At 35.9% G+C, this 26,609-nt stretch overlaps 1 protein-coding gene across 2 annotated transcripts in view; it reads right to left on the bottom strand.

Annotated features, from left to right (window-relative positions):
- RYR2 (ryanodine receptor 2) overlaps window positions 1–26,609 on the bottom strand; it is a 455,638-nt gene that overhangs the window by 77,638 nt on the left and 351,391 nt on the right. Inside the window, exons 68-79 of one of the 2 annotated variants that reach the window (XM_080389099.1) lie at window positions 25,816–26,056; window positions 25,313–25,400; window positions 23,594–23,686; window positions 23,073–23,243; window positions 22,055–22,114; window positions 17,690–17,824; window positions 13,958–14,070; window positions 12,253–12,349; window positions 7,824–7,927; window positions 7,191–7,242; window positions 6,984–7,037; window positions 5,295–5,318 (exon numbers count right to left, since the gene is read on the bottom strand). In XM_080389099.1, coding sequence (XP_080245225.1) covers window positions 5,295–5,318; window positions 6,984–7,037; window positions 7,191–7,242; window positions 7,824–7,927; window positions 12,253–12,349; window positions 13,958–14,070; window positions 17,690–17,824; window positions 22,055–22,114; window positions 23,073–23,243; window positions 23,594–23,686; window positions 25,313–25,400; window positions 25,816–26,056 — 1,232 coding nt within the window. The remainder of the gene's footprint in view (window positions 1–5,294; window positions 5,319–6,983; window positions 7,038–7,190; window positions 7,243–7,823; window positions 7,928–12,252; window positions 12,350–13,957; window positions 14,071–17,689; window positions 17,825–22,054; window positions 22,115–23,072; window positions 23,244–23,593; window positions 23,687–25,312; window positions 25,401–25,815; window positions 26,057–26,609) is intronic. The other variant, XM_080389100.1, reaches the window with a different exon arrangement.

Raw genomic sequence — 26,609 nt, 5'->3', positions numbered from 1 at the left:
TTTGATTGGATGAATGGTAAGCAACATTCAGCTTTTTTGGTATTAGTATAAGTATTTTGCAATATAGTTAGATGGGAGGAAAGGAAGAAACATTGATCTTAAAAGTATCTGGGAAAAAAAGAGACTTGAAAAGGAACAAATCAACTTATTAATGAATTTTTAACAGATTTCAGACAAGACAGCAAAAAGCTTCATAATATAACAGCTGAAAAGACACAAGAATTATAGCAATTATTCATCAAAATTATTTCTCATATTCACACCAATATTCAGAGAAAAAAATACTGATGTTCTGCTGACTCTCCCCAGTAATAAACACCTGGGAGGAAAAATTTATCAGGTCATATCATTAGTTTATGACTTAACTATGTTACTCAAAATAAATAGTCAGCATGATAATCCACATGGGCACAAAGTAAAGATTGTTTTATCAACACTGTATTTCAAATTTCCTAGCAATTGAACAATCTTTATTAAAAAAAAATCATGTCATATTACAAATAGATGTTCATACAATATATAGTTATAAAATAAGAAAACATATACTAAAGAAAAAACTACTTTGTCTTAAAATAGCATTGAATCTGAGCTACAAATGCATAGGAATAAAGATATCCTGAAATGAAACCTTTACTTTTTGTTTTGTTTTGGTTAAAATGTTTCCATTTCAGCTTGCAGCAATATCTTTACTGATGTTGTCATGTTTATACCATCATTCATTTATATTTTCCTCTCTGGGAAGTTAGTTTTGTTTCCTACACAGTGCGTCCACATCCTTACTATGCTGATGAGATCATTCAACACATCCATTCCTATTCAGGTAGATGGGAACTGATAAAGTATGGAGTCTCCAAAAGAAAAAAATGCCGTATTGGGTGACTTTCAAATCTGTGTATTCTCAATTTCCTTTTTATTTTTTTTTCTCCAATGGTACATAGCTATAAAACTACACAGTATTTTCAAACTGTGTCACCCTTCCTTGTTTAAAGCTGGGTGACACATCTGACATATTTGAAATAGCTGACATCAATGTCTAACTCTCAACAGGAATGATTAAAAAAAGGGTAGTGGATCATTTAGAAGATCCCACTATGACTGGGATGAAATCAGTTAGCCGGAGCAGAAAATCTTATGTACAGGGATAAGTTTGTTAATATTATTATGTAATTACTACATTAAAAATAAGCAAAGAACCTGGAAGCTATGAATGGCCACTTAATCATTGCAATGTATTTGCTCTTCAGATATATCACTCCTTTACCCCGGGGCTCCCAAAGGCCTGGACATACACAGACCTAGCCAGCTCCGTTGTGCTACAGCAGCGAAGCACAGCATGCCAGCTGGTGTTTGAGTTGAAAGGCAGGGCGGGTGGATGTCTGGGGGTGCTCTCGAGAAGTACCACACCAATGCTGGTCTAAGCAGCAGAAGCAATGTAGGGGGAAGACATGCAGATAAACACAGGAGATGGGAAGCAGCCAGTGGATGCAATGAAAGATCTTCATGAATAGACTTAACTGAAATCCAGAGAAAAGCCTGGGTGTATTACTCACTTTGTAGAAAAGAGATTCTCTACAAGACTTTTGGTGCATGTTTCCAATAGTCAATGGAAGGCTTTTCATGTTGCCCAAAACAGCCTTGCCAGATAGGCAAGAAACTGAGAAACAGCTGACCTTATAATAAAGAATGTATTAATGGCACCGACCCTATGTTATTGATATTATAAACTAGATTGTGGGGAAGCAAAACATTGCAAACAAGTAGGAGCAAATAAGAAGCGAAGGCCTGACTGTCTAATAACGGACACCATAAATTCTCTAACTGGATTAAAGACTTCTTTTTTTTGCGTAGAATAAAAAAAAACTGATGGAAACAGAACAGGGTGGTGTGGAGCACCACTCTATTTCCATTTGATGTACTGGTGGATGAAAAGCTGGATATGAGCAAACGGTGTGCACTTGCAGCCCAGAAGGCCAACCGTATCATGGGCTGCATCAAAAGAAATGTGGCCAGCAGGTCAAGGGAGGTGATTCTACTTCTCTACTCTGTTCTGCTGAGACCCCACCTGGAATATTGTGTCCAGCTCTGAAGCACCCAGCACAGGAAAGGCATGGGCCTGTTGGAGCGGGTCCAGAGAAGGGCCACAAAAATGATCAGAGGGCTGGAACATCTCTTCTATGAAGAAAGGCTGAGAGAGTCGGGGTTGTTCAGCCTGGAGAAGAGAAGGCCCTGGGGAGACCTTATTGCAGCCTTTCAATACTTAAAGGGGGCCTATAAGAAAGATGGGGACAAACTTTTTAGCGAGGCCTGTTGCGACAGGACAAGGGATAATGGCTTCAAACTAAGAGAGGGTAGATTTAGGCTAGACATACGGAAGAAATTGTTTTCAGTAAGGGTGATGAAACACTGCAGCAGGTTGCCCAGAGAGGTGATAGATGCCCCATCCCTGGAAACATCCAAGGTCAGGCTGGACGGGGCTCTGAGCAACCTGATCTATTTGAAGATGTCCCTGCTCTTTGCAGGGGGATGGTGGACTAGATGACCTTTAAAGGTCCCATCTTACCCAAACTATTCTATGATTCTACATATAAATAACTTATTCTGTAGTTGTGGAGAGTGAAATCACGTATTAGGTTGCATCCATTCCATTATGGGTAGGAAAAACTAATGAGAAACACATATTTGCACACTAATTGGAATGTTTGATTCCTAAGAACTGATACATTGGTAATGGAGTCTGACCTTAATTCATATGATTCTTTAACAAAAATACTTACTGTAAGTACATAGTATATGGTCAATCCATTTATGCAGGCTTTGTGACAGTGAGAGATAACAGTGACTGTCTCAGATGGGCTATAGCCTTAAGACCTTGCGTTATTCGTGCCTACTGAAACTTGCAAGTCTTCCTGTGCTTCAGACAAGTGAGACCACAATGTGTCATTTTGACAAAAAGCCAGTGAATACAAAAGTCTGTCAACAAGGTTGCTACAAGTAACAGGGATGAAGAAAACTGACATAGGAAGTTCTACCTCCCCCATTTCTTTCTGTGAAAAGCCAATTTAAACCAATGGATTTTTAACAGATAAGCTAGGTTTTGGTTCCTTTTTGTGAGTTCCCATCCTACACGTATTTAGAGCACATTAAAATGTAGCAAACCAGTAGAGTCAGTGCATCCAATGCAGAAACCTATTTGCATTCAGATGGTGAAACACTTTGATCTGGAAGAATCTCCTATTGCATAGAGTCAAGGGGGACAGTGACACCAACTCTACAGGGAGTCAATTGAGTGCCTGTTCAATATGATAGAAAGTTAACTTAGAGACAAAGTGCAGGGAGCAAAGATAATCATAATAATTCAAAGCAAATACTAGCAGGGAGATGCAGACAGGCACATAGTAACACACAGACAACTTTATTGTGGGTTTCTACTGTGACCTCCCTACTGCCCACACAGTGATCCCAACACAGATTATTTGTACAAAAATGAGACTACACTGCATGAGATATGGGCATAAAAATTGCCAATACACTCATTTTTGTCCTGTTCTAAGCTTCCCAAAGGTCTCTGTTGCTCTGACTGTGAAAAGATTTAGGACTTCAAACTTCACACATTTTTAACAACTCGGGGAGAAGCAGAGTTTTATTCCCACACAAACTGGTCAGTCTTTCACATGCACACAGAGCATGGAATAAAAGAACTGCCTTCAACATTGAACTTTGAGATAGACAGATTGACAGACAGACAGGAACACACAAATGCACACGTACAGCTGGTACATATGGTCTCATATCTTTACAACCATTTCCTGTCATGTATGAAGGAAGCAAGGATTATTTATTGTTGTGGTTCCTTTTGAAACACTACAGAAGATCTTCTATGGAGCACATAGCATTTAGTGTACAGTAACCCAGCAGTCAGAGTGATAGACATGTAGTATTTGAATAGATGAATTAATGGAAGAAATAAGAAGTTATAGTATTAGATTGCTTATATACTTCCTTTGGGGTTTTGCAATATGTACTTTGTGTCTGTGGCAATTGCAATACCTTTTAAACAACTTTTTGTGAGTCTGTGTGAGCGCATTCATCTTCCAGGATAATGACTTTACCATATGAAGGTAAGAACAGATCTGTGCAAACTTTTGAAGGAGTAGGAGTGAAGCTGATCCTGGAATACGTCTTCTCTTTCCACAGCTGTATGGGAACCTCTTTCTTTTGTGAACTGAATGTTAATAGAAACGCTAGCAAACAAAACAACAGAATCATTTTGCTCTTTTCAATGGAAAAGGTCATAATTGTTCCCCATATTGCCATAGGCAATGAACTTTGGAAGCTGCTAACTGGTATCTGACCATCAGCTGAATCTGTGCATTCCCATTCTCAAGGAAGCCATCTCTACTTAGTCTAGCTGCCATTGGCCATGGCACAAATAACTATATTTAACACCTCAAAACCAAAAATGAGCTACCCCACACACCATACCTCCTCTCAGAACATCAACCTTGCAGCACTATCAGCAAGCAGGCTGAGTCAACAATGGGAACTGAGACTTCTACTTGCGTGAAGTAGGCAAGTAGGCTGGTGCTTAAGCCACGGGCCACCTTTTAGAAACAAATGGTGAGACTTTAATGATGAGACACAGATAACTGTGTAAGAAATTGAGTCAATAAAAAAAAAATAACATTGTGAAATTTCAGAGCTATTGCCTCTATGTTTTTAGAGAAAACATGGAACAACTAGGAACCACTTCAGGTATGGAGTAGCTATGGAGTTTCTGTCAAATACTATCACAATGAAGAGTAAGGACTCAGCCTGTTCCAAAGGACCTGAATCAAAGATAAACTATAATATAATTGATGGTCTCTCTGTGACAAACATTAGAAACATACTTCTACTACTGTATCAGAAATGCATGTCTGCTAAGATACAGAAGTCCAACTTCTTTCCCTTAAAAGCCAAATAAATCTTTTTAATAATTCAAATTAAATGGTAACCAGAAAGAAGATAACTGATGCACAAAAGGCAAGAACAGAAAAACAATACAAACAAGCCAAATGACACACTGTTTTCCCCAAAATGGCAATGTAATTTTATATGACATATTTTGCATAAATAATTCTTGGAGTCTTTAAAAAGCGTTTGTGTACAAGAAGGTTTTGGTAGAGAAGTCATGCTGGAACTGAAATGTCAAAAACATTTTCAAGACACTTTAGTTGACCTTATCCAAGATGTTGGGCCTAAAAAAATCACAAAATTAGACCCAGACAAATACACACATATTTTTTTTGTTTTACCTTGCTGCGTTGTGATCCTGTCACCTTAAGGAAGGGCAAGGACAAGAAGCGAAATAGTAATAAGAAAAAGAAGTCCAAATTTTTTTTCTGCAGGTGACTGATCAAATACATATACACAAAATTTTCTTTTGAACAGATTAATACATTATTCAAACATAAGTTTCATAGCTACAGAAAAAATAGTAATGAGAAACAAATGAATAGGATCTTCTGTCAAAAGATAAAGTTGAATGCTGAACACAGAACCCATTATAGTTTAGGTAGGGAGCACTAACAAATCCCTTACTGATAAAAGCTCATTCGCCTCAGTGACTTCCTGTTTATAAATTTTCACATTTACGAGCACAAGAATTTTGATAACTAACAAGCATGCATGGGTTAATTGAAAAAAAGCTTATAGAAAAAAATATTCTTTCTTTAGTCAATGATACATCACACATTGCATTTCTGGGGGGGGGGGACCCCAAAAAACAAACCACTGGAATTTGGATTTATATTTAGATATTTATAAACAGAAATTTATACATAGGGCATGTTAGTTATAAGTCGACTGGACTAGAACTTCTGAGTGACTGAAATGAATATGGTATTGGTATCCTTTCTGATCTCTGTGTACAGCCAAATAGGGAATACATATTTAAATAATTCAGTGCTATCTCATGCAGCATCATGTAGAAAATGTAAGTAACATCTGATGTGCACAAAACAATGGGAGTAAAAGTAAACATGCTTTAAATCACTTCTCAAAAATCAAAACAGCACAGGTGGGTTTATATCAAATAAATCAGTATACTTAGAAATATCACTTTAAAGGAATAAGAAAAGCATGTGTCTGTGGTTTAGTAAAGATATTAAACATAATCATTAATTTATTTGAAAGATATAAGATTACTTTTAATGTCAGAATTATAATATGCTTAAATATTTTAAAATATTTAAAACATTAACAAGCTAATTCCCTCAGTTGCACTCAGAAAAAATCTCTTGTAAACTGCATTTTATTAATGGAAAAAGGGACACAGACCCAAGAGCAAAGGCATGACAAGGACTAATCTCTTACTCTTGTAATCAACTCATGTGAATGTGTTTCCTTATACAGTGATTATCACCAAAAACTCAATATTCAACAACAATAGACTCATTTCCTATTTTAAACATAGGAAAAAGCTTGGCAGTATTGATGAATAAAAGCTAACCTTTTTACTAAGAAGCCCTAATAGATATGTGAACACAGAAATACCGTATAAATTACTGGTCCTGAATGTAAATGATTACTGCAAAAAGCAGTATTATTTCAGTATTTTAACCAACCGAATGAAAGGGAGGCCATGATACTTTAGAAGACATAGCCTGATATGATCATACTTCCAGAATCAGTTACTACCCATAATATTTCTCTTCAACAACAAAAAAGTTAAAGTCAATCAAATAAACATGTAAGATCCATTAAATTACTCTCTCCATAATCTTCTGTGATAGTATGCATGGTTTTGTTTTACTACTATGAATCTGGTGACTCCTATCTGCCAGTCCAGCTTCTGACATGCAGTTCACTGGCATAATAAGCTGCAGTAAGCCATGAACCAAGAAACAGAAATATCAGTTGGAAGCTATGAAATAATGTCTACCATGACAAAAAAAAAAAAAAAAAAAAAAAAAAAAAAAAACAAACCAGAAGGATAATCTTACTTCAAAACTCTTCACTTCTTCTTCCCCATCATCATCCTCTTCATCATGGCAGCTCTGATACCATGCAGAAAGATAACATTTGCTGGTAAGTCAAGGCAGTGGGGGTGGGGAGGCTAAGCCTTCCTTCACTTTACATATAATTTCTCTTGATCTCCTTCATTACTTTTATTAAAACGGAAAAGATGCCAAAGATAGCAAAACAGTTACCTTTGCCATAATGTCAGCATAAGCCATATACAGAAAATCTTCTTCCACTTTGCTGGTTAATAGAGAAAGGGAAGGGAAAATGATGAAGATTAGAGCCTTTACAGTAGAATTGCAGCACCAAAATATTTTTAAGCACCTTAGAAATCTTTACATTTAGCTCATAATTAATTACAAAAGGCTTTTTGGAAAATGAGGACTTACTAACTGATACAAACTGAAAAGTAAAGCCAGCTACAAACACAGAAGAAATTCATAAACACCTTCCAATGAAGAAAACAGTTAATTTTTTCAACTATACCTAGAATATACTTATATTTCACATTCAGAATATAACTGCCAATATGGAATACAGACAGAAGAGGTGTAGTAAGTCCTGAATACAACATGCATAACTGAAAAAGTGTATGGGGCCATCTATTTGTCTCTAGAAAACTCCTTAGATCTAATGTTAAAACCTCTTTACATGCCACAGGGTAGAGAGGTTGGAGTGTACCTCAGACTCACCATATGTACATACGCATATGTTTTGGCCTAGCCTATGCAATCTCTCTTGAACAGAGACATGTATAACTTCAAATACAGGAATAATCTCAAAATCTGCATATCCTCTGCAGTCTTTCACACCATCCCTACCATTTTTCAGTCAAGGCTGTTCGACTGAATAGCAGAATAAGTTGATGTAAAGGATCGACTCTTTTAAGGCTTTCATCTTCTTCTGGTGGCTCCTCCCCAGGTTTCTTTAGGGAAAAAAAATATTCAATATATATATTCAGTTATCTATAGTGATAAATGTTTTACTCTGTGCAATTTATCAAGCATTAAATACTCACATACATAATTTCAATTTGGTGAACCAGGAGGAAACAAGTTCCTAGCAAAGTCTGAACAGCCTGAATGCTGACCATGTTTATGACCATGAGGACTTACAACGATGACACCATTTGCAGAGCTCTGGATTTCCTCTCCTCATAAAAATTAACTCTCTTCCCTAAACTCTGAAAATAACTTCAATCTTTTACTGCTTTTACCCAGAACAAGTGGTAACCAGATGCCATCATTTGCTATTGTATTTTATTTATATGTAAGTTAATAAGCTTCTTCATCTAAAAATTAGAATCCTCTATTCCAAGTCTTATGTCAGGTATAGTGTTCACTGAGGAACTCTGAGAGGCTTTGAGGGAGAAGAAATCCAAACTTGAAGCTCACCAATAGTTTTAAAGAGAAGGAACCATATCTACCAACAACAGTAAAGCTGGCAGGATGCAAATTTTTAGAAGATGACAAATCAATAATGGATAAAAATATTATGTATCATTCAATAATATATATACACACACACACACACACAAATAGTTCTTTTCATGTGATTATTTTGCTTTCAGATTTACAGCTCTTGTTAGTTCACTCAAAGAAAAATGTAGTCCTAAATGCTGCAATAGCAACCACCAAAGCAGTGTTTTGAAAAGAATCTATACACAACCTTTCCTCTGACGTCTTGTCTTTTGCCGCAAGACATTTCAAAAACATAAATTTTGCATATCAAGTTTTTTAAAAAATTGTTTCTTCCACACATATTTTTCTACAAAGCATGTGGTAGCTCAAAGAAAATGGTTGCATAAATTATGCCTGTTCTTCCTCCTTTTTTTCACCTAGCAGTATACACTAAAATACAGAATAAAAAAAAATGTTCCATACATTGATAAGACTGCACAAGTCAGAATGTCCTATAATGTCAGATGTTATCTGTTAGCAATAAGGAAGGGTTGGCCACATGACAGATACAAGGAAAATGAATTTTTTGCCTATTAAGAAGATAATTGTGTACACTAATGTCAAATGCATTCCTGTGGGAATGCTTATAGATTTCTTTGTATACTACACTTCATATATGCCTGTGAAGCCCACCTTCTCCACTCAGCTGCACCAAACATGACTGGTTGCAGCTGAGAATTCACTTCAGCTGACATGCACAACGTTTATTTCCCATGCTAGTTTACGATGGCCATACAAGGTTAATTTCACATTTTGCAATATGTGACAATACTTTTAGTATCAATAACAAGATCTAAACAATACATACTATAACTCTAGTTATATCTCACCATTATGGATGTCTTCTCTCGCTCTTTATTTCAATCTCATTGAGGATGCTGACCTTTCTCTTTAATTAAATGGCGGCATTCTATAGTTGGTAATGTTAATAACCTGAATACCTCTCTAATGTTATCAAAACCGATGAATCAAAAGGGCAGAGATCATGTTAATGTTTAATCCAAGTTACTACTTTTCAGACAATTGAAATTGAATGGAGGATCAAATTCACCAATGACTAATTCACCAATGACTGAGTTAAGTAGAACTTATTATTCAGTATAGCATGAACCAAATGATTTTCTGAAACTTTTGAGAAGTATTTTTAGTTTTCCATGTTTTGAGACATTTGCCCTATAGTTATTTAAGTGCAAAATAAAAAGCTTTAACTGAACATAACATAAAAGGACAAAACAAGATGGGTAAATTTTAGTTGCCATTTCTAAATGTGCAAGATTTAAAAGACTTGTTTTTAATATAATCCAATTATTAAATGTCCATTAAACATACTGTTTTTATAAATTATGTCCAGTAATGTCTACCAACAAAACTAAACAATAATTTTATCACATAAGCTTGTTAGATTTTTCATCTAACCTATTTAATCAAAGCAGAAGCATTTTTACTATTAATAAAGACAGCATTGAATATCATATGATTTAAATATCTAACATTAAAAATCTAGTTCCCTTAGAGACCTGATCTCTTGACTCAGATTTAAGAATTAGCAGAATTAGGCTCCTTAAAAAGAGGACTTTTGTATACTTTTTCTTTTAATATACTGAGGCAGAAAAAGTAGTGCCATTTTCCTATAAGAGATTCAAGGACAGAAGATTCAGAGAACAAAACTGCTCGTCCAGTCCTCTGCTTTAGGGGATTCAAGCACTTATATCCCACATCCCAGAAAAAGCCCTTACCACAGGTCTATAAATTGCTTGGATCTCGCCAAGTCAGGAAGGAGGTGGTTTTTTTACTGCATTTCTCCCTTGAAATTATTTTTACTCAGCAGAAAAGAGACTTCAGGATTCTCAGTACTGAGGAAGAATGTACCACAGCACACATTGTAGTTCAACTACAGAGAGTTCAAGGACAGGAACACTTGGCTATAGTTTCTGGGCTCTTGATTGTAATTGATTCAACCTAATATGTGAATAGTTCAGAAACTTCAGCCTATCCTTCCAGCATACACTAGAGAATCCAAGGCTCCTCCTTTCTCCCCATCTAGACCACTTCTGCCACCATAGCCTGGGCTACGATTCCGTCTTGACAATCTAATAAATCTTTAATTCCTTGCTACACCAGGGTACAGTTTCTCTAAAAGGGACAGAGAATCTTCACCAGCATCACAACGACATCTTTCATGAAGTCAACACTATAGTCTGGGACAGCTCCACAGAGCTCAACAGTAGAACTCCAAATTCTCACCGTCCATGACAGTGCTATAAAGCAGCAAGAATGTAATAGCATTTTATTTAAAGGACAAAAAAGAAAAAAAGAGTTTTGTTTGCTCTTTTGAATGAAAGGTGCGGTATATCTCTCCTTAAGAGAGCACTGGAGACACATTTATCGTATACTTGAGGAATTACAAGGGAATGCCTGTAGTCCTTTACTAAAGGATGATACAGCAGCCAAAACAGTTTGTTTCTCTCTTCTCTAAGACAGTTTTTCATATAAGCTACCTGCCAGCAAGGAGTTCTTCATAAACTTAGCAAAGATATGGTTGCACAAAGGAGGTAAGGAGACAACCCTTTATGTCAGAGTGTAACCAAATGACCATGTTGGGTTATTTCTTCATGTGTACACACCTGCACATACAGCAAAAGAGGTATGTTGTTCCACATTCCACACCTACACACACATGCTCTCAACTGCTAAAATGTAATTATTTTTGGCAATGAGTCTGCATTATTTAAAATATTTCCAGCATGAAGATAGCATATCGGTTTAAAAGGTTGTATAGAAAATAAGTATTTGCAGAAGTCTCTTGCTTTTTCACAATGATCACAGAATAAGGACGCCACAAGAAACAAATTCTGCATGTGTGCAGATAAAAATGAACTTGCATAGTCTGCTTGCGTTGAGTTTATTGCTGCTGATCATCCTCCCGCTGTTTTGATGCTTATTTTAAAAACTGTTCACAACTTGGGTTGCTGGTTTTAAGCATAAACCTTAAATAGTAAAAGCAAAGCAATTTTTTTTTTTTTCCTAATAGCAACTTTCCACTTAGCTTCCTCTCTCTGTCGCAGCGAGCAGGCTCTCCTCACAATAAAAAGATTGATCTCAGACTGTGTTTTGTTGGACCTCCCAGGGACTGAATCATTTCCTAGTATGAGTTCTTGCCCAATCCTCAAAAAAACTACCTTTCTGAGAGACAATTGTAAGGGATAAGGACACAAGGCTTAACTGAAAATCACACTGGGGATTTACCAGGCTAAAGACAGGGCTCTAACACTTTACTGCTGGGAAAAATACTCACCTCCCTGACAAGAGGATTCTTCTGTACAGAAGCTGCAGACCCTGCCTGCTTCTGAGGGACTGATTAATCTAAGATTAGAATTCCTCTAATTTCACATTCTAACCTTTTGTCTTAAATGGCTTTAATGTGGGTTGTGAAGTCTTCAAATACATAAAGGTTAACTGCAAAGAAAGAAGGGAATAGGCCGTTCCCCTTCTCCACAGGACAGAAGGTAAGAGAGAGGGGAAAGACAGCAATTGGTGTGCAATTTAGACAAAAGTTTAAAAAGCTTTATAAAAGGTTATTGAAGCCCTGAAGCAGGCTGCCTCAGGGGATTCTGGAACCTCCTTCACTTGTAATTTTTAACACCTGTCAGAGTGACTTGGTTATAGCTCACCCCTTGGGAAGAGACAGCTTAGGTGATACCCTATGTACCTCATTGATTTATAATTACAATTACACAAGATAAATGTTAATCCATAATACATTCCCACAACCCTTTGCACCCAGACATACTGCTAAGTCTTCTATCAGTTTGTCTTCAAAATAGTGTTCTTCTGTTTCAATCCAAGACTTATCATAGCCTTGAAGAAAGAGATTGACGGCTCGGTGCCTAAAAAGGGACATATGAGACAAAAGTTGTAAACTTTTAAAGAGAAGATTTGATCAACATGAATTTCGTTTAGCTTGAAGAACTGTCCCAATCCTTACAACCATCCTTTAAAAGGAAAGTAACATTTCTAGGGTAAAACCTGCCTATTTTAAAAATTAAGTTTACATTCAAAACTGTGTCCCATTTACTTGCAAAACTGATTTTAAAATTTCATAGTAATAGTTTTATGAACAGATAAAACCCCAGAACTTTAAAGACATTTAAACGTAAGTAAAAAATAAAACAATTACTTTGGCACATTAGTAAGTTTTCATTTTAATATAAAATATTTTCATATTATTTTAATTTAAATGTTAACAGCAATAGGTAACTTTGGATTATGCTCAAATAGTTGCATTTTTGTAATGTTTGGGATTAGTCTTGCATATCTAAAATAAAAAAAAAACCCAAACATTTTTTTCCAAACTCCATGAAATTAAATGGATCATTAAATGGATGGAAGGGAAAAGAGGGCAAGCCAATGATGATTACTGGTTTGGGTTTTTTTTTTTTCTTGAGGATCCAATGCAACATGGACTGTGTTACAACAAATTCTCCATTAAAAATTTTATCAATTATCTGAAGTTTTTTAAACAACTGCCAGTTTCATATTCTGAAAAGGAAGAGGAATGATTACAATATACAGGAATGCTGGATATGTGCAGGTGACCCACTTGTTAATGTAGGAACAGCTACAGATGGAAATATCTTTGTTCTATTTTCAGCTGTCACGGCAGCCTCATTTCAAGCTAATATGATTCTCATCCCCTTGTGCTTCCTGGGACAGACTTTAAGATTCATCCTACTAACTGTGGTAACAATAATACGTATACTTTTGGGAAAAACCGAGAACACCAGTATGTTGAAAAGATCAGATACAAGTGTTCTGGAAATCATTTTTAGAAATTGCCCCCAAAAAAAGATATCTTTACTTTTTCTGAATGTTCATTCCTTGCAGAACCTCAGGATTCTGAAACTTGCTTAACTATAGATCCTGTCCTCAACTGAACAAGAAAGAAAAGGAAGAAGAGCCACAGGAAAAGGTGTTAAATGCCCAGAGTATGTGCATATATATTTCTTGTCTAATAGAATGTTCTTTCCAAAAGTGCACAACAAACAGACAAGTTTTCAGACAAATAGTATGTTTATTTCCTGCATATAGAACATTTAGCATCTAATAATGAAGGTAACTCTGTATTTCCAGAGCTGTACCATGGCTTAGGAGGAAATTTATCTCCCAAGATGATATTACAGGAACAGAACCAATATGTCTGTTTCTGCATTTATCTCTTACAAAAGGTGTCTACTTTTCGGAAAAGAAAACATACAGGAGGAACAGGTGGAATAACAGCAGGAGGACAGAACTAGAAATTTAAAATTATACCTTTTATTATCTGTTTCAGAAGATATTAGAAGAAAGTAATTACAGCTATTGAAGTAATATAAAAAGTACATTTCCACGCAGTTTATCAATTCTGCTTTACATGTTTTTCTTCCTTTGGATCTTGCCAAATAGCATTGGATGAACATAAACACATTTGTGAAAGACAGAACCAATATAGCTCTTACCTTGGCAGATTATACAATGGTGCCATTCTGAAGCAGGCAACTACTGCTCTTTTCCTCTGTTTAGACAGCAGCTTATGCCATACTGCTTTTTTGGAGCGCTGAGGATGCTCAACCTGTTACATATAACGCAAACAATAAAAAAACCCAATGTGGCAACGTCGCTACTGTCTAGGCATAGTAACAATAATAATAATGTGAAATAACAGATAAATCAAGTGGAAAGGTAGCAGAATAATATTAGATAGGAGAAAGTGTTCTAGACAGAGTTCAAGTGATCAGCCAAATTGTAGAATCAGAATTTAGAACATAAAAGAAAAATCCTCCCTTTCCTTGTATTATAGAGATAATTTCCTTTTTTACTTCATCCTACTTCTTGTATATTTTAAATAGAATATTATCGTTATGAAGGCCATCTCTCAGGAAAGCTTGACAAAGAATCTTCACTCTTCCTATCTTTTATGTGTAACTCTTTACATATGCACAGGTAAATTGTTCACCTTCACATTGTCTCAGGCAATACTTTTAGAGAAATTGCCTTAATTACAAGTAATCTTTGATTTGTAATATTTACCATGGCCAGCTACAATGGAAAAGAATTAAAAACGAGAGACAGGCACAAAGTCCTAATTGGAACTAAATCCCTTCCATGAATCTGCATAGCTAAAATGACCACAATATTCCAGCACCCTTCAGCTACATTTCATAATTTTACAGCTGTCTTCAGATACATTCTTTTTCTGCATCCTGGCCCTACGCTAGTGTGAGATAAAAATGTCTGTGCTCCATCCTCATCTTCTGCTCTTTTAGTTTCTTTTGTTCCACCTTCCAGCCTTGCTTCCATCAGAAGAAAATGACTACTGTGGTCCAGAAGAGCAACTGCATGCAACAGTGTATATAGCCTGATTGGATAACTGGGACTACAATTGCAAGCTGTGCTACAGATCCTCTCCCACAGCCCATTCACAGTGTTTGTGATTTACCTCACAACTGATATCCATAAAGATGATATCATTTGACTTAAACTACACAACTCCTGTAGAGTTGGGGGGGGGGATGTTTTTTGTGGGGGGTTGTTTCTTTGTGGGGGCTTTGTTTCTTTTACAGACAAGTGTGCTTGTGGAATAATAGCTCCTCTGTCTCCCAACATCATCAAAGGAGTCAGTGGAAGTTAGTATCTCTACTCTGAAAGACTTGGTAATTCTCCCTTGTAATAAAATAAAGCATATTATTTAAAATATGTAATGATGATGATGTTTATGTAGACTCAATATTCATTTTCAACACAATTATCAAAGACAACTTTTCTAGTTTAGTGAAATACAAAAAATTATTCACAGTTAAACGATAAACATCTAATTAAACAGACTAAAATACTGCCAAGCATTCAGTGAAATGGATAATTACACTTGTAAGATTAAAGGTGACATTCTAAAACAAGTTCCTTCCAAAAGGTAAAATACAAATGAAGAATATTTGTTAAGAGAAAGGATAGAAAAGCATTCACTGCAAGCATATTTACAGTCACAAAACAAAGTCAGAGCTAATAATTTAGGAGTTAGGCAAACCCAAATGTGAAAGTTACGTAATTAGTAATATCTTCACAATCAACTATAAAACCCTCTATACTTTCCCAAAAGAAATAGCCACGGCCTACGCAAGCAGATCTCTGAAAAGAGTAAAAAAAAAAAAAAAAAAAAAAAAAAGAAAAGAAATTAACTGTGCATGGAAAGAAAATACAAAGCATGAACTTATCTTTACCAGCACAACACGGAAAGCATTTAGAGTATGTACATATGGAGAACAGAGTATTTGTATATGGAGAGCAAAGGATCTCTAGGCTATCATAACAACTGACCCAGTGCTCACATATTCATTATTTTTAAAGATGCTGAATTACCTATTTCAGTAACAAAAGCACCTAAGCGCTTATCTACAGAAGATAAGTAAAGCTGTGGGGCCAAATCTTTAAACAAATAGCTGCAAAGTAAGCAGAACAAAAGCAGCCAGCATTTACTCCACTACAAGTCGTTGTTTAAGTCTTATCAGAACAATTGATCTGAACTGTCGATCTGGTACTACAATGGGAATCCTGTCTGTTCTGTAGTACTGCTGGATTCTATACCCTGTGAGATTGATCCTATGACAGAACATGGAAAACGAAAGGATCATACCTTGGGTTTCACTCCCTTCAACAATTTCTCCAAACTACACAAGCTTAACCAATTTATGTACATGATGGTATAGCTAAAATGTCAGAATCACAAGATTGTATATGCTGTTTGAACTCAAATAAAAGCCATTTAAATAAAAAAATAAATAAAAATTTATATAAAATAATAAAAAATGAAAACCAAGCCAAATTCTAAAGCTATAACTAGAGAAGCTGTGTATCAAATCATCTGACTGCCCTACTCTGTACAGCTATAACATACAGCTCCTAATCAGTTATTTATGTAGGCAGCTTTAAGTTTCTTGTTACGTCAATAACTCAAAAATCTCAACTGAGGAAAAAATACCTTGGAAAAAGGCATTTATTTTTTTTTCAATAATTAAAGTTGGTTTTTACTCAACATTTCATGGTCCATGGACAATTTAGTGATTACTTCCTGCTAGCTGAAATGCCCCAGAAGGAAGCTGAAACATAGGTACTGAATTGACGTGCGGAATTAGACTCTATAACTCGAAAGTTATAAAGTAGGTATGTTTATTGCGCGCAGATGCACGGGGGATCGCTCCTCCACAAGCCTGCATGCCCGAAGTGACGAACCATCCCACATTTATACAATGAAACAAATGAATATTCAATTAACGCCTATACATATTCGTTACCTAAACCCCGCTTCGTATGTTAATTAGCTTATCAGTCCGTTTCCTGGAATGTGGTGGTCTTGCAGGTTTGTAGGTGATTCATGTTCTTGTGACCATCCGATCTTCTTCAGCAAGGAAACTTAGCACTCCCTCCCTCTAGATAGCATTTGAATGTCTCTCATCTTTTCTCATTCTCTTTTAAATAGCCCCTTTGTTAGAGAAAGAAGGGCAGGCGTCTCCCCGTCTCCCCTTTGTTAGAGGAAGAGGGGCAGGCGTCTCCTCAAAACTGTAGTTGTCTCCTCAGAGCTGTGTGCCTATGTGACCAGACACCGCACCCATGACCAGTCACCATACCCACATTCCTTGAGCAGACATATACAATCACAATCGATGTCCATTGTCCCCATTTCACACTATTTCTCCATATCACAACATGGCAAAGACCAGGACTTAAATCATGGTCACTAGTTTAGTGAGATATGTAAATGAGTTCCTGGAATTGTAATGAATATGTAAACGATTTCCTGGAAAGTTAATGAATAGGTATGAGTTGCTTGTATAAAGAGGGGACTGAAAAATCCCCTCGGTGTGCGTGACTTTGGTGGAGCGATCCCCCATGCACCCAGCACTGCCGAATAAAGATAACCTCCGCTCACTCGAATATTGGTAACCGATTCTTTAAATCGGTACCACTTTATTAGTCCATTTCCAAATAAATTATTGTTGGGGCTGCTGCAAACACACCGTGTGATCGATATGACCATGATATTGGATCACAAAACACAAGTCATAGCACTTAAACAGTAGCCATCACATGGAGGAAAAAAGAATGAAACATTAAGTACAGCAGGTGAAAGTATAAATGAGAGGCTGAATACTTGTGTTTAGATAAAGGAGCAATGGAATTGGGAAAATGTGTCTAACCTGTTCCAGGTGAAACAGTACATTAGCTATATCGAGGACCCTTCCCACAGTCTTCTCTGGATCTGAGGAATCTTCGGTCCTGTTTGGTAAATCTTTGTAAAGTGCCATCTGCCATCTAATGGCGGGATCCTCAAGCTGCAGGAGAAAGATTTCACATGTCACCGAGGCAAAGCGTTCCAAACGTCGGATCAGACACTAATTAGTACAGAAACTGCTCCAAAGGACAACAGAAGCACTTTATTTGCCTAACCTACACCTTGACATGGCTAACCCATAGTGTCCGCTACCCTGACCAGGAGAATAAAACTCAAGACGGATTTGTGCAATGCTTCTTGAGAGCTTCCAGAGGACTAAAAGTCTAATAATCATACAGAGGGCAAATGATCATGGGCCAACAAACAGCACTGGCACCAGCAATGAATATATTATTTGAGGAAAAGTAATGAATATGAGGTAGACAGGCATAACTTTGTACACTGAATTTCCAGTTATTAAACCAAACAACAATGAAACTGTTGGTTTAGTAGTTGCAGGCAGTTAGGTTTCAGTCATGGAAATTAGTAATATTAGTCTTATTTATGACTTATTTTTTTTATTTTAGTTTTTTCCATATGTTAAAAAGTCCTAATTTTACTAATTACTAGTTAAACAAGGAAAAATTAGTTTATGAAAAATGAATTCAAGATGCATTTGCTTATTAGCCTCGAAATTACAAATAACTGCATGAAGTAAAAATAATTTTTATTATATATCTCTTTACATTCAATTTTTTCCATTTCAGTGATCTGTGAGTCTGTTCTACCATTAACAATCTCTTTTTTGGTTCATTTTGTCTCCCCAGTGCTTCTGCTAATCACCACCTATGCAACATATTTTGCCACCATTTTTTGTGCCAATGAAACGGAAGCCAAATGCAAGGGGTAACCCATTATAGCAAGAGCTGCAGCCAGTGATCACTCCTGAGCGTGCAATTGAGATTTAAGTCACACTGGCCTGTATTACTAGAGCATTTAGGAGCCTAAACCCTACAGATTTGAATAGGGCTTACACTCAACACTTACTTTTCTAAAACATCTCTGTGGATCCAGATTTCAATTTGTGCCTAAGATGAAACAATAATGCTAATTCACCTCCACAAAGCATCTTATGATACACAGTTTAGTGAAGTTCCAGGAACGATTATAAACTTACACAGTTGCTCAACAATAGCTTATTACAACCTAGAAAGCCACAACTGGCAGGCATTTCTTCCACCTTTCGGCTTTTCCATTTCTTAACAACTGTCACATCCACAGTCTTTGTGTGAGCATTTGACTGGATCATCATGAATGGATAGTCCACAAAAGACTTTTTAATCACAGGTGGAGATGTCTTTTGATCTGAGGACTCCTCACATTCTATCAAGGTACAGCTTTTTTCTATAGGTAGTTTTCTAAGGGTATGAGTAGTTGACATTTCAAGGTGTGAATTAGCATGGCTGGAAGAAGATTTTGGTGACTTGAGCTTCATCCATGTCAAAATGAATGCAAGTTTCGTCATCAATTTCTTGAAATAAAAGGCTCGGTACTGAGTAACAGCATGCAGGCATGCAAGGAAAGGAAAGACAGAAACAGGGTGAAGACAAATGTAGACAAACGTAGACAAATGCATGAAATAGACGCCACAACATTAATAGCTAAAGATTCAGAAGGGTGATTCTCAAACAGTGCAGTTTTCCAAAAAGGAATCAAGATAAATTACATTTTTGCTCTAACATAAGTGACAGAACATGGTGTCTGTGGAAAAGTAAAAGTAGTTAACAGAAAACACTATTTGAAGAAAGACTATTGCTATAGTTGGAAGAGAACCAGCTGTTCCAAAAATTAGTATTTTACCTCTTCTTTGAAAACCACCTTACGCAAACACCATAATAACTAAGTCACATATTCATTCACAACATTAAATAATAACTTAAATCTATAAGACCATTTGGCCTACACTCCTTTTATGTCTGACTCAATCAGACAACAAAAGGGTGGTGTAACAGCACAACAGAATGATTTTTCTTTGACAAGAAACATCATATTTGACTGTATCTGACATATACTTGGTTCAGCCACTTTCGTGACTGACTACTAACGACATCAGAGAATTATGGAATAAACTATATTGTACTTTGTTAATAACTACTGAATTTAACTTTAGACATTATACTTTTAAATAATTTATACACTTATATTTAATGTGAAGTCTAGAACATGGCAGTGCTAAATGATTCATGAAAAGATATATTTCAAGCCACTGAGAACAAACTACTTAGCAATAGATAACAAATCATAATATAGATAATAAGAGAAACAATAATTGAAGTTTTGAAGTCCTAGAAATGCCATATATTTTGTCCACAGTTGAGTTGACTGCTTTTCACATACAGTACAAAACCAGACCTTTTCAAAGCATGGAGATAGCTATAAAATTAAGCTAGCTACAATAGCTAATTAGCTTTGTTAGCTATGTATTATATCGCTCCCTTTCAGAACATCATCTTCCACTGGTAGTTCATTCTATAATTAAGAAAATCCAAAGTCACTGCTGAAATGTTTACAACTGGAAGATCCATCAATGTGTACTTTGGATTAGCTAAGATTACTTGCTTCTTAATTATCAAGGCACCATGAAATTTCATCAACATAAGAAAATTAAAAGTATATTTATTCTCATGTTTTATAAACGGAGGAGGTGGTATATTGCTGAAAAATAGCAAATTTTTAGTTGAAGCAAAGGAAGTTTCTGAAGAAAAAGCACGGATCAAGGTATGAAAGAAGTATCATTACTCCAAGACAACAAAGCAATAAGACAAATTTCTTAATAGCATATGCAGAATGTAACCCTAAAGAAGTAAAATAGAAACTAATTTAAAACAGGAGGACAAGTACTAAGAAGCAGCATGAAATGCCAGGCAAGACTTACAACTGCATGGCTCCCAAAATGACAATATACACATACTGAAAATGTCAGAACAGAAATACCTATCTTAATTAAGAAAACATTACTGAAGTTCACATACAAAATCACACGACATTTAAGGTTTATATGTGCATGGCTTACTGCTTAGATACTGTTGCTTATGAAGATCGTCATAAATACTCTTTTGTTCCTAGCACTTTGCCTGTGTGCTTTCTCCTGCTTCTCAGTATGTAACAATACTTGCTATATAACAATAACTATTTCCAGGGGGGTTTAGGATTTAACAAAATCTTTTGTTTTCAGTGGTAAACTCTCCTGTGTGTATCCCTATAATTTAAAGCTATTGGACTTTTACTTGTAATATATTTATCAAAAATGCTAATTGTTAGCTTTGTAAAATCTTTTATCTTCTTGTGAGCTCCCAGAAACCCCAGCCTCCATAGAATCTTGCTTGACATTGCAGCAATATACAGAAAACATAAGATGGGAGAAAATTAACCTTCAGATATTATTCAGGAAGAACCATACCATTACCACAGTAATTTTTTTAAAAAAAATATATCTACTGCCATGAACCGAATTGCAGTGGAATCTAGACTTCTGGATGACTCCTAAATAATCTTTCAGAAAAAAAATAACAGATTTCCAACACACATGTTTATTCTCTTGTAACTATTTAATGAGCACAGGAAATACTAGTTAGTTTTTTTCCCTCAAGGTGAATGAAACCTGGGGTGGGGGTAGGAGGTAAAGGACAATCCTAAATAAAGCACCATCCACAGGTTCAATTCCATCTTCCTTCAGTGAAGAAGAAATATATATCATTTTATTATACTTACACATTATGGCTTCTTCTTTGCTATTATTTGAAGCATTAATAAAAGTGTTCAGCTACACTGGGCTAGTTCAGGACTTTTTCCCTAGGGCTATCCACCTGGCACTAAACAGAATTTGATAACAAAAAACTACACTTTTTCTGAAATACTTTTTTTTCCCTGGACTGAAAAACAGGAACAAAACTGAGCAAAGTGGAACTTTTTCACTCTAGAGTGTGCCGAAGTGGCAGCTTCCTTTTCCTCTACACTTCAAACTGATGCAATGTAACTGTGAGCATTTTAGAAATTCTATCCCAAAAATAGAAGGTCAAGTTTAAACAGCGATAGACCTTGCTTCCACCTCCAATGTCTTATTAATGGTGTGTGCAGGCAGGGATTTGAAGAGCCACATGTTATTGTATATAATGCATACATAAACACATTAAATACCTAACATTTAACAATTTACATGAACAAGTGACTTGACAGAAGAGAAAAAGGGACTGCAAGTTATCCTAATGAACCAAGCCAGGCTGTCATTATATGTCACCAACAAATGAATTCAAAGGAAGAAAAATCATATTAAAAACTGCATATAGATTACCTTGCCCTGGAGATGAAGATTACTGCGGATGATGTCTCGTACTTCATCTTCAGTATCTTTCTGCCAATAAATTACAAATCATATAAAGTTAGGAATTAGAAGGTAATCATGAAAAGATATTGTTCATATAAATGTCAGCCTTGGGCTTAGTTCAGATGATGAATAAAACTGACAACGAGGATGAGTGAGGAGAATCTCAGTGGCAATACATCTTTTTGTATCATGCCAGAGCTAGCTATATCCAAGCTCACAGGAACAAGTTCTGGACAGCATCATTTATATTTGTCCACAGTAACATACTAAATGCAAGTCAAAATTAAAATCACTAGTATAAACATATATACATACTTAAACCAAAGTTTGACCAAATGAAACCAATATCATGAACACAACCTTCTCTCATTTGGCTTCTATTTCTTTTGGAGATCTTTTACTCTATAAACATTTGATTCATCTGTTCAAAGGTCATATAACCCACTTGGCTGTATAAAGTATCAGATCTTGAGAAAGGAATATATTCCAAATTACAATCACATTATCACACTGTGAGTATACTCCTAGAAGAATCACTTTTAAAACAGTCTATCCCTACAGAAATCATTGCATTCACATGAGAGTGATCAAAAGGAATTAGTTATGATATTGGGCACAGAAGTTAGGAAATATCCAGTTCTTATCTGCATTTCCAAATTCAAGCTACATAAGATATAACAAACACAATTTTGCATTAAAATGTAAAAGAGAGAAATAACTGTTTCAATTTAAGAATGTTATCTCTCTTCATACACTAATCATTTAGAAAACAAGAATATTCAAACTGAAATCTTTATGCCCTGAAAATGAGAACAATATGCAGATTACTACCTACCATAGTCACCCATTGTGCCTTTATATAACAGAACTTTAGTCTTGATTATTTGTGTCATGCCGTAAGAATGAGCATGGCGGGAAATACTCAAAGAATTTCATTAGTGAAATACTTCTACCTTTTAGAAGGGCAAAAAAAAAAAGCACCTACCATACTGAATCGATTTTTGGCCAGTGCAATCAGCTCTTGGTCTCCAGGAGCACAAATGTTTAGACCTATGGGAAGTAATCTCTTCAGTGCTGCCACGATGAGAGAGGTCTGCATAGAGTACCGGTCACCTTTTCGCTTCATCTTCTTCCTCTCTTGGTCAGAAACTGCTGCCTGCAGCATAAAGCAAAGATGAACAAAAAAACCCCAACATTAGATAGAAGAATTGTACTGGCAACTTTGTATTTGTCTCTGGTTTGACAATTTCCTTACTACATAACACAGCTACAACTCTATCCGATGGAACTGCCATTATACCATTGTCAATATTTTGCACCATATCTTGACAGTCCACTGTGTTTCTCAAACAAATACTTTTTGATTCTCAACCCAGTGTTTTCAACAGGTATTATTAAAAAAAAAAAAAAAAAAAAAAGTAAAACAGTGGTAAAACAGTGCTTCTGTGGAGTCTTCCTGTCTCCTTCCCTTCTGCAAATAGAAAAATATAAAAATCTTTACACTACCTTGGACATCTTGGATTTGGTGTCGCTGATAAGGAAAGACATGTTGTTGATTTCATTTTGTACTACAAAGTTCTGCTCTTCCCTTTTGAAATTCTGGAAATATATAGAAGACCTCAGTTAAAAGCACTTATGATATATGAGGAACCTTTCTAACAAACCTTAAATAAAAATATAAATTAACTAGAAATTTGTAAAATCTAAAAGATAAGACAAGGACAGAAGAAATTAATGGATGATCAGTAACCGACTTGTGTTCCAGCTCTATTTACATGACACAGCTCAGGGGGTTGTGTGTTTTGGATTTTTTCTGTTAGAAAGGAATGTTTATATGGCTATGAAATAGCTATGAGAAAAATCTTACTCCTCCTTTAATCAATAAAAGTCGTCTGGGTTTTCCCATAATCGTAAATCATTCATTCCATTTTTCCCCCCCCCCCATTAAAAATCCCACTATAAACAGATACATAAGAAACTTTAAATGAAAGACTGAACTTATGAATACACAAGTAATGTGATGATCCAGTATCTATCTACTGTGCAATGATTTTCTGTGCACAGCAATGTTTATAATAAATTTTACAGTCAAATTCAGGCACAAATACACAAATAATAAAGCATCTTGTTTCCCAAACTTGAGATAATTGAAATTATGGCAAAAAAGAAATTTAGTATAGACAATAGTCTATGCAGAGATCCAAATGCCTGGAAGTACTTAGTCTCTTCTGGGTTATTTCTTCTTTTTGTTCCCGTATTACATTTATCGTGTTTTATTTTTATTTAAGCGCTATCAGTGATGGTGCCTGATAATTTCTTAATGCAGATGCCTTGGTTGATTATGGCATACGAACCAGAACAATCAGACTTGAGAACCAAGTGTAAATTTTGTAGAAGTGGAATTAAGAAGAAATCCTTAACTGGTAAATATGATAGTATCATCTAGGAAAAAAATACTTTATTCTGAGAATTGCTGGTAAGATATATTTGCTACATCCTTGGTCTTAGAATGCTTATTGACTTTCCTTCATTCAGTCCAGCTATAGAGAGTCCTAAGCTTAATAATTGAATTATATACCTTTAACTTTTATTAAAGAAATACAAATCTATGCTACAACACAAATTAAGTGATTGTAAATAAAGCTGCACATTTCCTTAGGAAACCCTTGTTCTACTAGTCACATTGAAGATCTTTCCACAGGATTTTAACTGTAACTCTGCCAAGAAGCTCAATCAGTCAGACCATAAAAGTTAGGAAAATTGACTTTAATGAGAAAACTACTACTAATTTAGTAGCCATACATCTGATTACAAAAAGGCTTTGGGGGTGAAAATAACTGATTGGAGAAAAAACGAGGTAAGGACACAGACCTCAATGAGCTTTACACATAAAAAAACCCCACAAAACAGAACACCACCAAAAGCAAAAAAAAAAAAAAAAAAACCAAACAAAAAAAAACCAACAAAAAAAAAACCCAAACAAAACAAACCAGAATTTATATGAAAAACATCTACATTTCTTGTTACTATGCTTCAAAACACTCACTAACTCCCCAAGCTACTCAGAAATTTCAAAAGTGTCAGAAAACTGAAAGTCATTAATACCTTCCCATCTGCAGTTTCACTTCTGGCATTAAGCATGCTTTCACAAACACAACCACTAAATAATTGATCTACCTACTAAGAAAGTTAATTGAAACAAGTATTTACCAAGGAATTACTTACATGCGACTTTGACCAGTAAATGAAGACCTCAGCCACCATGCGGAACAATTCTTCCGCTTCAGGATTGGGCTCTTTCAGCCATTTTGCCCTAAAATTTGTAGAAGGGTGGAAATGCGGATGATCCTTACTGACTTTATGGTTTGAAATCAGTTTTCAACATTTTACCAGGATAAGCCAACAAAACCAAGCATGCATGCTTTTAATCCTTTCTGGTAGCAGTGGCTTTTTGATTTCCTATTTCAAACCCCTTTAAATCCTTTTACATTAATCTCAGGTCTAATCCACAGCAGAGTTGGATTATACCTTTTTTGTTTGTTTGTTTTCTTCTTCAAAAGACCCCAGCTCCTCCTAAAAGTCACAAAGCATGAGGTTGCACAACTTCAAGACTGGCAGGCTGAGTAAAAGCTACTTTAACTCAGTGCTAGGCATATCAAGGGATAAGAGATGGTATCAGCAAACAGGAAGATGTTATGAGAGTCATTGACCTATTCCTCTCCACATACCTGTTATAGTCCACAAATCTAATCAACAAAGGGTAGAAGGCATAGAGGTCCCGTGCCAAAGTGGTGAACTCATCTAGGATGAGCAGTTCAGCCTCCGACATGTCACCTCTGCCTTCTGCTCTTAGATGTTCTTCATCCGATACAACCACTGCTGCTTTTTTCTTCAGTTTATCCATCAGTGGCAGGAAGTGTGTCTTTAAGAGCTGTGGCTTCGCTTTGCTTATGATGGGCTGGGAAAACACTATTTAAGGCAATGAGCATTATAATATATACCTAGCCACAAAATATAATACAAACGTTTACCTTTCCCCTCTTTCTTGGATCTTATTCCTAGGCTACAGAGTAAAATCCTGCCCCCATTGAAATCAGCAGAAAATTTGCCAAGAATTAAATGTGGTCAGGATTTCACAGTCAACTCACTTTGTCACTATGAGGGCAGAAATTACAACCTCACAGACTAAGCCTGCAAGATCACAAAACTTGAAATACTTCTTTAACGGCATTCTGTCAACTTATTGATATATGCCTGCATGTTATTGAGTAATGTAGTTGGTTAATGGTATGTATGGGTGGATACACATATAGCTACATAGTGCACATACAAATTTTCGCAGCCACTGGCTCCTCTTTTGGAGCCTTGCTTTTTAGCTGGAGTGAATTAGAAGTGGAAAGCACACTCTAGCTATTTGCAAACCTACTAAAACAGCCTGCCTGTATTATGCACATTAGGACGCTGGAAGGTTTGTGTGTAAACAGAAGCGAGACTAATCCAACCATCCATCAACCAGCCATTT

This window comes from Falco punctatus (genome assembly GCF_963210335.1).
Source record: "Falco punctatus genome assembly, chromosome: 5".
NCBI lineage: Eukaryota > Metazoa > Chordata > Aves > Falconiformes > Falconidae > Falco > Falco punctatus.
This window is presented reverse-complemented; position numbering and strand designations above follow the sequence as displayed.